This window comes from Eptesicus fuscus, chromosome 22 (genome assembly GCF_027574615.1).
Source record: "Eptesicus fuscus isolate TK198812 chromosome 22, DD_ASM_mEF_20220401, whole genome shotgun sequence".
In the NCBI taxonomy this organism is placed as follows: Eukaryota; Metazoa; Chordata; class Mammalia; order Chiroptera; family Vespertilionidae; genus Eptesicus; species Eptesicus fuscus.
In genome coordinates, this window is record NC_072494.1 from 38,208,758 (window position 1) to 38,222,518 (window position 13,761).

Here is a 13,761-nt window from a genome sequence, read left to right on the forward strand (position 1 = left end):
AAAAAAGTAAGAAACAAACAAAACAAAAACTCACTCTCTTGTTTTGACCCAGCCGCCTTGGCTTCCATTCTGGTTTTCATAAACGCCAGCCATGCTCTCACTTCAGGGCCTTTCCATCTTCTGGTCTCGGGAATGCCCTTTTCCCAGACACTGCATGGCTCACTCTACTTCACTGGGTTTCTGTTCCAAGATCACCTCATCAGAAGGTGTTCTCTAAGCACCGTATCCAAAGAGAGACCCCTTCTCCTTAACACATCATTTGCTAGTCTTTCACTCGGCTGATCTTTCTTAATAGAACCTATAAACACCTGGCATACACTTACTAGCTTATTTATTATCTAGAATATAAACTCTATAAAGGAAGTGCATTGCTTTGTCCGCTGCTGATTACCTAGTGTCTTGAAGTGCATCCAGCACACACTTGACCCTCAATCAATACTTGTTCTTGTGTGACTTTTAAAGCATCAATCCAAATGCCTATTAACACACATACTGTTCTCACAGAAGCACTTCGAGTTTTTCTCAAAGGAGGTTAATTAGTCCACTAGTTAGCAAGTGAGTCATTGGGGATGGGAACATCAATTTATTGAACAGAATAGATCTGCTCAAAAAGGTCCTGGTGCACCATCCTGCAAAACCATTGTCTAAATGAGGTCACTAAGAGTTACCTTGTGAAGGAGAACTGTGGGCCCCACCCCATCCACAGCTGCTCTGATCTAAGCTGGGACTCTGGGGATGAAGGAAAGTAAGGTGGGACATGATGTGTGTGTGTGTGTGTGTGTGTGTGTGTGTGTGTGTGTGTGTGTGTATCCTTCATACAACCACCATGGCCCCTTGCTAGATCTTGGGCTTTCTCTTTCACATAATTTTAGGAACTGAGGCCCGTTTTGCATGATTCACTACCTGGCAGGTCGGGGCAACACAAACTGCCAGGTTGGGTGGCCATGTGCATGCTCAGGTGGACTTGGGGGTGATGGGAGAGAAGTGGGTACAGGAAAGGCATGAAGACTAGGTGAAGCCAGCTGACCATCAGGGGACCTCTGAGCAGAGCTAATAGGCAGGGAAACTCCAGGACTAGTTAAATGGAGGAGTGGCAAGATGAATCTGGAGGCCAGTTGCACTGACCAGTTGTCCCAGGTGAAGTGACTGCACAAGAATTGAGGTGAAGAGGGAAGATTCTTGGACTGGACTAACCTCATGGGTGGAATGATCGAAGCCATCCTGGAAAATACTTCAAAACCTACCTCTGTTTACTCAATGCCTCCTTCCTCTCAAGAGTTGAGTGAGGTCCCAGGGGAAAAAAAATCCAATTATACATGGGAGGGAGTAACTATGAACCTTATCACCTGCTAATCCCAAAGTTTAGCTCATCAATTTTTTTCCCAGTGGCAATACCCCAGAGCTTTTCTAGACAGAATTACTCAGTGGCAAATAGTATTTTCCAAAGATGGCCACAATAATTGCTTTCATCCAACAAGCTCTTCTTTAAAAGTCACCTTGACCATCTTCCCTTTGAGTTGTGGGGTCTTTTCCCTCTCTCCTTGAACTTGGGTGGATCCTCTGCACTTGCATTTGAAAATTAGTGTGCCAGATGCCAGGATGCTTCAGTGCCCTTCCCCTTCAAAATTTTTCTTCTGCTTAGCTTTTCCTAGCTCTTTCCTTTCTCAGTCTCAAGTAGAGACACTCACCTCAAACTGAGCTGCTTTTCTTTTAATTAATTTATTTTTATTATTTTATATATATTTTATTGAGTTCAGAGGGGAAGGGAGAGGGATAGAGAGATAGAAACATCAATGATGAGAGAGAATCACTGATCAGCTGCCTCCTGCACAATCCACACTGTGGATCAAGCCCGAAATCCAAGCATGTGCCCTTGACAGGAATTGAACCCAGGACCTTTAAGTCCGCAGGCCGATGATCTATTCACTGAGCCAAACTGGCCGGGTGAGCTGCTTTTCTTGAAGTTGTGCAAAAACTTTGGCTGGGGCAAATTTAATATCTTTTTTTTTTTTGTCACTGAAAGCAAGAATTTCAAGTCCCACCCCCAGATCCTGTAGGAGACACGATAGTTAACAGAGATGGTGAAGTTATCTACAAAAAGGTCTTCCTCTAAAATGGCACCCATCCCAACCATGAGATAGAAACCGCCCTTTGATGGTCTATAACTGTACATTACCTTTGAGGGTCATGAACTCAGATGATCTGAAAGCTTTTCAGGTCAGAAAGAGAAACCCTTGTCCTTCACCTATTTCTAGACCTTTTCTTATGACAATGCCTTGGTCATCAGGAAGCATCGGGATCTCAAACTGCAGGAGCTTGGGGCTGGGGCTGGAAGTGGGAGATTCAGGGTCACAGTTAGCTCAGAGGTCTAATGTCTCCTAAAGCCTGGGACCCAGGCTGGAGCAATCCTTTGCTGCAGGGTAGTCTGTCAGGGCTAGCATAACAAGGTACCACTGACCGGGTGACTGACACAGCAGACATTTATTTTCTCACAGTTCTGGACACCGGAAGTCCAAGATCACTGTATCAGTTGGTTTGGTGTCTACGGAGGCCTCATTCTTTGGCTTCATTCTCTCTGTGTCCTCCCATGGCTGTTTCTCTGTGTGTGTGCACTTCTGGTGTCGTTCCTTCTTCTTATAAGGACGCCAGGCATATTAAATGAGGGCCCTATTCCATTGACTTCATTTAACCTTAACCATATCTTTAAAGGCCCTATCTCCAAATAGTCATATTTTGAGAAATGGGGGTTAGGATTTCAACAAATACAGCGGTGCGAGGTAAATGCCCTGGACAGTCACTGCCCCTGTGGGTCCTGAGGAATGTCCAGTGTCCTTTAGGGAATATCTTCTTTGGCCCATTTTGCCCAGACCAAAGCCAGGGCACGCAATAAAGGGAGATGGAAGGGAGAGTGTGGAAGGTTGTACCAATGTTTTCTGTCCTTCCAATGTGACAGCTGCCCAGGTGCCCCTGGAAAGTGGAACGGAGTCTCACAGGAGCTTCGAGGACCATGGTATCTTCCAGGCACCAACTGTATCCTGGACCATCATGTGCCTGGGCAGTGGGGTTCCTCATGGTCCCACATCAGTTTATCTCCTCCCTCATGGCAGACCCTATACAAGGGGGTTCTCTGTCTGTAGAACGACTTCATCAGCACAGACATCCTTCTTCTTTCTCCCTGCAAGGAGATAAGAAAGAAGGTTACCCCTCCAATGTTTAGAATCTTAGTAACCTTGGCCTGGCCCAAGATCACCTCAGGCAAAAAAAACCCCCACACCCACAACCCTCCCCCCCACCCCACCGCCCCCATTTTATCAAGACCGTGGAAAAGGAGATGCTTCAAAGACAAGTAGTTCTTCCTACTGTCTAGCCTTCCTTTGCAACTATGCCATGCATTTAACTGTAAAAAGTATAATTAAATGGCCAGAAGCCACATGGCAGAGCCAGAGCCAGCTCTGGGCTCCCTGTGAGGCGCCTTTCTGTTGGGTTCTTTCTGTCCTTATCGGGGGGCCAAAGCCACTCTTTTCAGAGCCTTGACAACATTAAGCTGAGTGAGAGAAGGTTGATTAGAGAGGGATGGCCAAGGTATTTTGGGGTTCTTTTTGGGGTAATGAAAATGTCCTAAAATTGATTGTGGTGATGGATACACAACTCTGTGAATACAATAAAAGCCACTGAATTGTATGCACTTTAAATGGGTGAATTGTATGGTTATGTGAATTATATTTCAATAAAGCTGTTCAAACAAAATGCTGCTCTTTCCCGGTTTCTACATAAATCCCGGGGACTGCCTGGGACAGACAGGGCCCCTGGATGGAGTTTGACCTCAGCTGCTTTCCTCCCATCCCCAGGGAAAGAACATACAAGAGCCAGTCCTTTGCTCCAGCTCTATGCTGAGCGACTCAGGTCTCATGCCTCCTTCTCCTTGCTGACCGCTCTCTCCACCCTGGGCCAGCAAGCCCACACAGCCTGGATGCACATAACCAGGAAGCCCAGGCCATGAGAGGTGCTTCTTTCAGGGCCGGGGCATTCGGGGCAAAGGCAAGGCTGATGGGTGTAGAGTTCAGAACCTGGCTGACCTCTGAGGTTCCCCTTTCTTCTCCTTGACAAAGAGGCACTAGCAGCTCCCGGCCAGAGAAGCACTTTGCTCAGAGAATATTTCCTAGGCAACAAGGGGTTGGGATTTGACTAACTTTTACTCAACAAACCTTTATAGATACAGCTATGTAACAGAAACTATTGCTAGATGCCCAGTGGTGACCCAGCATTTGCCTTTAAAGGGCTAAGAATTTAGTGGGAGAGTAAGTACAATCAGTGCTGTGAGTGGGGTAAGTGATGGGTGTTAAAGGCAGAACATTAGTCAGCCAGTGTGGTTCAGTGTTGATCGTTGATCTATGAACCAGAAGGTCACAGTTCAATTCCCGGTCAGGGCATGTGCCCAGGTTGCGGGATTGATCCCTGTTGTGGGGCGTGCAGGGGCAGCCAATCAGTGATTCTCTCTCATCATTGATGTTTCTATCTCTTTCTCCCCCACCTCTTTGAAATAGAAAAAAAAAATATAGATCTTATAGGAGATAATCCAGTGAAGGAGTTGAGTGGGAAATCATGGAAAGTGTGTTCCAGACAGGGAAAGTGGAATGTGCAAAGGCCTGCAGATGTATGTAAGAGAACAGTTCACTTGAAGAACTACAAAAGGAACTTCAATTCTGATTGGAGGCCAGAATGCAAGATGGAGAGGGCCAAGAGATGAGGTGGGAGAGATACAGAGGACAGACAATCTGAAGACAAATGGAGGAGGTCCAAATCTGCCCATCTTCCCAGTAGACTTAGCTCCCCACCACCTCCAGCTCGTGCAGAACTCCCACCTGAGCAGGGGCCCCAGTACCAGGCAGAGAGACCAGTCAGGATCAGAAGCAGCAAGACAGGCACCACCACCAGCAGCACATCCTTGTAGGAGGCCTTCCCTGGGGCAGGACATGGAGGGGGCAGGGTCAGAAGTGAACTTGACGCTTCACTATCCCACATTGACCCTTGGCCCGTGGCATACCTGCCTCATGATGGCAGCTCTCCCAGGGGGTGACTATAGTCGAATTCCAGCTGACGGGGTTGGAGACAATGCAGGAAAAGGCCATGCCCTTGTCTTCTGGTCCCAGCGAAACCCTCAACACCTGACCATCCGTGAAGAGGCCATATGGCTTGATACCAAAGTCAATGGACCCCTCCAGTCGCCAGCTATAGGTTATGTCACTGATGTTGGGGACCCAGCAGGACAGGAATGCCTGGCAGGTCTTGGGGGGCTGAGATACAGCAATGAACACTTGTACCATGGGCCTGGGTACTGCATCTGGGCAAAAAGAGTAGAGCAGGTCTGGGTTACCAGGATGCTGGGCAGGGCCCTCGCCCTGGCTCTGGGATCCACGCCGGGATAGATAACACCTCTGACGAGTCCACTCTTGCTCCAATACCTTGTCTGGCTTCCCATTGACCACAGGACCAAAGCTGAATTCCTAAGTGTGGGATTCAAAATCCTACATAAAATAGTTGATGTCCATCTCTCCAGCTATCCCTCCTGCTGGTCCTCCCCACTGCTCCTACATAATTTCCAGTTCTCTCAAACATGTCATCCTCTTCCATGCTTTCATATGTCTCAGCAGTGCACACATACCTTTATCTTCTTGGCCCCCTAGAAAACAGTGGGCCCAGCTTGGACACCCTGCCTGCTGCCCTGACCGTGAAGCCTTCCCTAATACTCCAGGTGTGGTGCTGAGCTTTCCAAGCCCTCTGTCTGTCTCTTGTCATAGCACTTTCCCCATGATAGATCAACCATATATAGTGAGCATTTATTACATCAGGCAAAAAAACAACACAACAACAGCAGCAGCAGCAACAACAAACCATCATACACATGCCTGGACTTTTGGAGATTAGAGTTTGGTGAGGAAGACAAATGCTGACAAGTGGTTATAAATGATTAAGAAAATAATTACAATGGCGCAAATAGGGCCATGAAGGGGCTCTGTCTTGTTATCTTCATAACCCTCACTCTCTTGGTGCTCAGCTACCTGGGCCATTGAACAAACTGGTGTCCTGACTCCCCTTTCCTACGTAGGTTGAGGAGAAAATCCCGGGTCTCCCTGGCAATGGGGGCCAGCGGGAGAGCATTCTGGTGACAACGAGAGGGCTCAGTGTCTGACAGCATTCCGAAGTCAAGCGGAGTAAAACCTCATGAATGCCAGCTCAATGTGTTGGGATTTGGAATATGAAAAAAGAAAAAAGAAAAGTGCTGGGCACACTAATAGTATGAACAAAGATTGCAGGGGAGATATTTATACTCCTTAGGGGGACAAGCTGCTTCCAAACACGATGAGCACATTGACATTTCTGGTAACTGATCTGCTAATTCGAATCCTTCTTTATCTATTGTCAGAGCAGAGCTCCTAAGGACGGCTGTTTGGCAGCTTGGTGCAATTAGTTCTAATCAAGCTATGCATTTGGAAGCAATAAAACAGCAATTTCCTTACAATTTGTAATTCGGATGCTGAGAACAAGGCATTCTGGAGCCTGGTGGTGTGGGTGCTGCATGTGTTCTCACATCCCGTGTCCTCATTTCCCATGTGCGGCAGCTGAGACTCAACAAGGGAGACGCTCCAGGGCTGCCTGTGTAGGTTACTCACTGCATAAGGGCACTGGCCAGGGGGTAACAGGGGAAGGTGGGGGTGCTGAAACCCAGCCAGCACTCTGCCAAACTGTACTCCTGATTCAGGGCTGCATGCATCCAGAAGGACACCCGTCTAACTGCTTATAGCACCCTGAGTGGCAGCCAGTTAGCTGTCTCAGGGAGGGGGAAGGGGTGTCTCTCTCCTCCCAATTTGCTACTGCCTTTCTCTCCCTCATTGTTTCTCTCTTCCTAGCTGTCACGCCTACTCTCCATTCCTGAATTTGAACCTATTCATCCCCTCTATCTACCAAATTCCCAAGGTTTTACTAAAATTGTGCTTTGGGGTCATTCACAAGCTGCTAGGTATCTAAATGAGAGCTGGAAGGCCATTGTTTTTTCTTGACCAGCAGAAATATAGTAAAGTTGGTAGAGGTTGAGGTGAGAGTGGAGGTGTGGAGTTAGAGGTAGAAATAGTAATAGTGATAGAAGTAATGGTGGGGGTAGAGGTGGCAGTGAAGGTGATGGGGGTAATGGAGATAGAGGTGGAGGTGATAGCGGAGTGATGAAGGTGGAGATAGAGATAGTGATAGTGATAGAAATGATGGTGGAGGTGGAAGTGGAGGTGGTGATAGTGGTAGGGTGATGAAGGAGGAAGGTGGTGAAGGTGGAGGTAGTGATGGTGGGTAAAGGAGGTAATGATAGTGGTAGAAGTGATGGTGGAGGTGGAGATGGTAGTGGTGGTGGAGGTAGTGGGGGTGGAGATGGAGGTGGTGATAGGGTGATGAAGGAGGAAGGGAGTGAAGGTGGAGGTGGTGATGGTGGAGGTACATGTGAAGGTAGTGTTAGTGGTAGAAGTGATGGTGGAGGTAGAGGCGGTGATAGTGGTAGGGTGATGAAGGAGGAAGGTGGTGATGGTGGAGGTACATGTAAAGATAGTGTTAGTGGTATAAGTGATGGTTGAGGTACATGTGAAGGTAGTGTTAGTGGTAGAAGTGATGGTTGAGGTACATGCGAAGGTAGTGTTAGTGGTAGAAGTGATGGTGGAGATACATGTGAAGGTAGTGAAGGTGGAGGTGGTGATGGTGGAGGTACATGTAAAGGTAGTGTTAGTGGTAGAAGTGATGGTTGAGGTACATGTGGAGGTAGTGTTAGTGGTAGAAGTGATGGTGGAGGTGGAGGTAGTGATAGTGGTAGAAGTTATGGTGGAGGTGGAGGTGAAGGTGATGGTGGGGGTAATGGAGATAGAGGTGGAGGTAGTAGTGGGAGTGGTGGAGGTGGAGGTAGAGATAGTGATAGTGGTAGAAGTGATGGTGGAGGTACATGTGAAGGTAGTGTTAATGGTAGAAGTGATGGTGGAGGTACATGTGAAGGTAGTGTTAATGGTAGAAGTGATGGTGGAGGTACATGTGAAGGTAGTGTTAGTGGTAGAAGTGATGGTGGAGATAGAGGCAGTGATAGTGGTAGGGTGATGAAGGAGGAAGGTGGTGATGGTGGATGTGGAGGTAATGATAGTGGTAGAGGTTATGGTAGAGGTGGTTGTGATGGAGGTGGAGGTGAAGTTGCTGGAAAGAAAGACCCTGCCTGTCCCCAGTGAATTCAGACACCCGAGCTGAGGCGCTGAACGGGGCTGCATAAATGACCCTGCAAACCCACGTGGAGCAGAGGTCTGCCTGGCTGAGCCCGGCTAACCTGCAGAATTGCGAGAAATAAAATAACTGTCTTTAGCCAATAAGTTTGGGGATGGTATGTTTTGCATGAGTGACTGAAAGAACCCATGAATATTCTATATAGTCAAGATCTCTAAATGTATCTGGAATAACTCTTTTAAAAACATAAAATAAAAATTCTGTACTTCTAACTACAGTTGAATTATAAATTTTAATGAAAATATGGTGCCATAGTTTAATCGGCAATATTTTTCCTTTTCAGTGGCACGTAAACTAATGGCATGTCTTAATCGGATACCTTTGAACTGGTGAGGCATAGGTCACCTTCTGTCCCAGATGCTTTTCCAAGCGCCACTGTACCTCACTGTCCTGAGCATCTGTGTGGCAACATCGCGATGCCCACTTGACTAATGAGACAGCGAATGTCGGAGCTAAGCCTTGTGTCCAAGACCACTGAGTCCAGAAAGTGCCACGTTGGGGCTCAGACTAGGACTATAGAGCGGGGCTGCTCCCGATCGGAGCTCACCTGGGGGACCCTGAGGAGTTTTCTTAGATGCGGTTGCAAGAGACTCTCTGAATCAGCCATGAAGTCAGAGGCCCAAGGTTTCTGGAACCCAGTTCTCCAGCTCCCAGGACTCAAGATGCCCTTCCAGGACTTTGAGGGAAGGTGGGCAGAGAGCCAGTGCCAGGCACACTCACCATACACCTTGAGCTGCAGGATCTGGGTCCAGGCCCGGCCTCCACTTTCCACGAGCAACACAGAGAAGTTGCCGCTGTCTCCAGACTCCAGCGGCCCGAGCTCCAGGCTCAGGTTGCGGTGCAGCTGGGTGCGGCCCAGGAAGCGGGAGTGGTACAGAGTCTCCAGGGAGCCCCGGAAAGACGTGGCCAGGAGCTCCTCTGAGGGCCAGAGAGACCGCCAGATGGCCTCTCGGACTTGGAAGCCAGGGTGGCACTCTGCCGCCAGCAGCACCGAGCCCCCCACCTGGCCCTGCACTTGGGCACCAGTAACCGCGACAGGAAGTGGTGCTGCAAGAACAACAGAGCCACGTCACTCTGCCTGCCCGAGGCTCCTCAATCTCTCCTGCACGCAGCACGGAGCAAATTGGGGCTCCTCTCCCCACAAACTCCCTCCACTCAAGTTGAGAATGCACTGTCCCAGGGGCTGGGAATAAAATCAAGAAAAAGAATTCATACCTGTGCTCATGGAGCTCAGAGAGGAAGCCAAGCAACTAACATATAGTAAAATATAGCAATTAACGTGTAGTAAGCCAAGTACCATCATGGGAAAAGGGGGGCACTTGGGGAGAACACAGGTAGCGTGATAGTGTAACCTCACCTGGTCTTGAGGGGTTCAGGTAAACTGAGGCCAAAGGAGAAGCGGAATTTGCCAGGCCCAGCAGAGGGCTGCCTGGCGCGGGGATGGGAAGCGTCACAGGCCAAGGGGACAGCGTGTCCGAAGGCCTGGAGGGTGTGAACATGTGCACGGGGAACTGAAAGTAGCTCTCTGCAGGGGGAGTAAGAATTGTGCTGCAGAGTTGCGATGTAGAAACCCAGTAAATTTTACAGAGAGAACCAGATTGTGCAGGGCCCTGAAAGTGACATTGGCACCTGGGCTGTGTCCTTTGAGCAATGAGGGCCCTAGAATAGGTTTTACTAGGCAGTAAGAGAGTAACAGGATTCGAGGCCTGTTAGAAAGATTACTCCAGGAGCGGGGCGGAGGAGGCCTGTAGGTGGAGCAAACCTGAGGCTGCTTCTATTAACCCAGGGGTGGGGAGCATCCGGTCCTCGGGCCGTATAAGGCCCGCAAAGTCATTGGGTCTGGCCCTGCCAAGCCATTAGGGGTGAGTTCATTAAATGTTTGACCCAGAGAGCCGGCTAAATTTTAAGTTGATTATTTCGTATGGCCCTCGGATGATGTTATAAATATCCGAATGGCCCTTGGCAGAAAAAGGTTCCCCACCCCGGTTTAATCCAAAGGTGAGTGGTGGAAGTTTGTATTGAGGGGGAGCAACAGAGGCGGGGAGAGGTGGGAGGAACTGAGAGATAAAGAAGTGTCATCAGTGGGATCTGGTAGTAGATTGGGTCTGAGAAGTGAAGGGGAAAGGAGTCAAGGATGGCTCCCAGGCCCTGGGAACCCACACGGTGCCAATTCTCTGTGGTGCAGAGCAGGAGGAGAAACAGAATGGGAGAGGTGGCAGGGTGCTGAGTGCTGCTGGGGACGTGTTGAGTTTGAGGCATGTGGCTGATGCCTCCGCTTGAAGTGAGCCCTGCCTCCTTCACTCGCTACTTTCTGCTCATCCTTGAAGCATCAGGGTTCCCTAATCTCCCCGTCCATCCCTGCAGGTTCCACACTCATTCTCCGTGTTCCCTCAGCAGCCTGGGATCCTTGCTATGAATTGGCCTTATTTCTGTTGTTATCGCCTGGTTCTGAGTCAGTGTCTCCCGCTGGCCTGTGAGTTCCTCTTTCCATCTCTGCACTCCCCGTGCCCACACTGTTCCGGAGGAGGATGTAGAAACTCAGCAAGTTTTACAGAACGAATGGCAGGATTTGCTGATTTACCTAGTGCCTGGTCCAGGGGTGGGTGCAGGGCAGAATGGGAGGAGAGGTGGGACATACCGAGATGCTGGGAGTTCGGTTAAGGAGGCATGTTCTGAATGGTCACTCAACCAACCACTGGTAACTCCAGCCCCTCATGCGCCTCACTGCCCTCCCTGGCGCAAATCACCTCCGGCTTGGTTGGCGATGACTTCAGGGAATGCAGAGTGGAGACAGGACGTAGAGAAGAAATGGCACTGGGTGGCAGTCAGGACTCCTGGGCTCTAACCTGCCCTGCTCTGCCCAGAATGAGCCGTGTGACCGTCAGCAATCACTGTCCCCTCCATAAAGAAAGGGGTGTACCCATCCGTTGCACTCACCTCGTTTACCATCAAGAGGCTTTTGGCAAAGTGATTTTTGCCACCCAAGGCCAAGGATTTGAAAGATTTTTGAACCAAACAGATTTCCTTTTTTTTTGAGGAATTTCCTTCACGTGTTTAGAAATGTTGAAATCTGCCGAGATTGGAGCCCTCTAGGTTGGAGACTCTGGAGGGACCCTGGACAAAGTCATCTCAAAGTCACTGTGAGTCTGAGGTGGACAAAGGTGTGTTTGTCTTTGCTACACCCCCGGACTCCCATGCCCTGGCCTTGGGGTGCTAAGCCGCATCACCCTGAGCACGTCTCACCCAAGGGAGGGAAGTCGGACACCAGACAGACTAGAGGGATTGCCTGGGGCTGAAGAGACCCAACAGGCAGGCATCCCAGCTCCAGATTATCCGCCCTCCAGGCCCACATGTGCTGCAGTAAACTTGCTCTCGCCTCTCATCCCTAGTTAGTATCCATTACCCACACCTCAGGTCGGGCCCTGGCTCCCCACAGGCTGAGGAACTACATCCTCAGATTGAAAGATCCCTGCCCTGCCCTGCCCTCCCCTGTGCTCCTCAGACTGTATTTAGAATTCTCACGTGTGGACACTGCCAGACGCTCACCATTCTCACAGCCAGCTCTTTCCAAACCACTGGTGCCACCAGCCCCCGTCTTAACAGCCCTGGCCCACAGCGCAGCTCGAGTCTCCTGGACATGGGTTCTCCCAGGGCCGCTGCCTCCTTCCACCCGGGACCCTGCACCTCTGAGCCTCGGCCTCGTTTTAAAGGCTGCCCCAAAACTTGCATCAGTATTCCCCACCCCCTCCCAGTGCCTGGGTTCTTACTTGGGATTGGGGGACCCCGCGCAGACATCTGGCGAGGGGCGGCCCGAGGGGTCAGCTCTTTGAGGACAGGCCATTCACCCGCCCCACTTACCTGCCCAGAGAAGGGGAAACCACAGGGACCACACAGCCATCCCTCTCCGGAGAGCCAGGGACGCGCCCCTGGGAGCCAGCATCCAGGACACCCTCTGTCTGGGGCTGGGAAGGCTTGAATGGGGACAGGCCATGTGGCTGCATGGAAGGAGCTGTGATCCTTCTGGAAAGTCCCATGTGCAGAAGGAGGAATCTCCACTCAAAACAAGATGCCCCGAAAGTGAAAACATCAGAGGAAAGTGGAAGTTGGCTGCGAGCCTGGCTGGGCTCTTCCAGGAGCCGTTTCTTGTAAGTCAGTGTTTTTCATGTGCCTTTGGCTGGATAAGCAATCGCAGGCCACAAGCCCACATCCTATCCTCCCGCCCTCCCTGGGGAGGCCCAAGTGGGCACCAGGGGAAGTGAGGGACCCCGGGAGGAATTCCTTAGAGCTGAAGTGGGTAAGAATGAGGAGGGGGTTGGGGCCAGATTCCAGGGGCCTGGAATACTGGGGTCAGTATCAGACCTTTGTTCTGGAGGCCAGCGGCTTTCACCCTGTGGCACACGAGGCCGCTGAGGGAGTCTAGGGTAGCAGGGCTGTGAGGGGCCCAGGAACCTGAGGTCAAACAGGCTCCCCACTCCTGCGGTTCTGGGGCTGGTGGTCAAGGGGAGGCTCTCAGCAGCTCCTGGTGGAGGGAGGGCTGGGGCCCCTCAGCGGAGAGAGGGCAGAGCTGGGGTCCTGACAGAGTTGCCTGGCTCTGGGCAGAGGCCAAAGGAAGGCAGTCATGATGAGGCTATTGCCAAGTCCGTCCCCACGCAGCAGGTATTCGCTGAGCATCTACTTTGAGCCAGGGGCTGGGGACACACAGGTGAAAGGCACAGCTCCTGCCCTCCAGGAGTCTGCCGTTTTGATGAGAAGACAGGCTATGCAACCCAGTCATCACCACCAGCGTGGCAAGATCAGCCCCTGCAAGGCTTCAGAATGGGCTCTGCATAGTCAGCGCTCAAACAATATTAACTGTTGCTACTAAACACCAGAGAGAGGGGAGGGGAGGGAGGGGAGATAGGGGTAGGGGAGAGATGGGAGAGAGAGGAGAGAGAGGAGAGAGGGGAGGGAGGGGAGGGGGAGAGGAGGAAAGGGAGGGGAGAGAGGAGGGCCAGGAAGATGCAGATAAGGCCTGTGGAGGTGGAGCAGCCCTGCTCCCAGTCTGTCCTCCCAGGCTGGGAGCTCCTGAGGCAGGGACCAGGCTGGGAGCTCCTGAGGCAGGGACCAGGCCCCTTGGCTGCTGCCCCCAGGTAGCCAAGGACAGGCTTCCCCTGCGGCGGTGTCTCCAAGCTCGTGTGAAGTGGGATGAGCGAGTCTGAGTGTCCGGCAGGCGGGAGGCTGTGGGATGCTGGAAATACGGAGGCTGCAGTGCCTGGGGACACAGTGGGCAGTCACGCCCCTCCTTGCAAAACCCGTACTGAGTGGTCCATCGGAGCAGGAAATAGGTGCAATCTCTCCTGGCCTTTCCTTGAGAGGAATGTAGGGAAACTGACCCGGAGGCAGGAGGGGGTCAGTGAGAACTAGGAGATACCCCACCTCCCCACAGGGAAAACCTCAGGACCTGTGACAGCTGGAGACAAT

At 51.0% G+C, this 13,761-nt stretch overlaps 1 protein-coding gene across 1 annotated transcript; it reads right to left on the reverse strand.

The window, feature by feature from the left end:
- Positions 1-1,766: 1,766 nt before the first annotated feature.
- SLAMF8 (SLAM family member 8) lies at positions 1,767-12,361 on the reverse strand. The gene is made up of 5 exons (XM_028129381.2): positions 12,160-12,361; positions 9,022-9,348; positions 5,045-5,341; positions 4,863-4,961; positions 1,767-3,175 (listed from the first exon to the last, which is right to left on the reverse strand). The coding sequence occupies exons 1-5, from the start codon at positions 12,290-12,292 to the stop codon at positions 3,111-3,113; spliced, it is 921 nt and encodes a 306-aa protein (XP_027985182.2). The 5' UTR covers positions 12,293-12,361; the 3' UTR covers positions 1,767-3,110.
- Positions 12,362-13,761: the final 1,400 nt, after the last annotated feature.

Excerpts from the sequence above, each read along its gene's own strand:
- SLAMF8 (XM_028129381.2), bottom strand. The coding sequence starts at position 12,292 with ATGGCCTGTCCCCATTCAAGCCTTCCCAGCCCCAGACAGAGGGTGTCC. Across the intron at positions 9,349-12,159 it reads GTTTCCCCTTCTCTGGGCAG|CACCACTTCCTGTCGCGGTT; the intron begins GTAAGTGGGGCG and ends TTGTTCTTGCAG. Across the intron at positions 4,962-5,044 it reads GAGCTGCCATCATGAGGCAG|GGAAGGCCTCCTACAAGGAT; the intron begins GTATGCCACGGG and ends GTCCTGCCCCAG.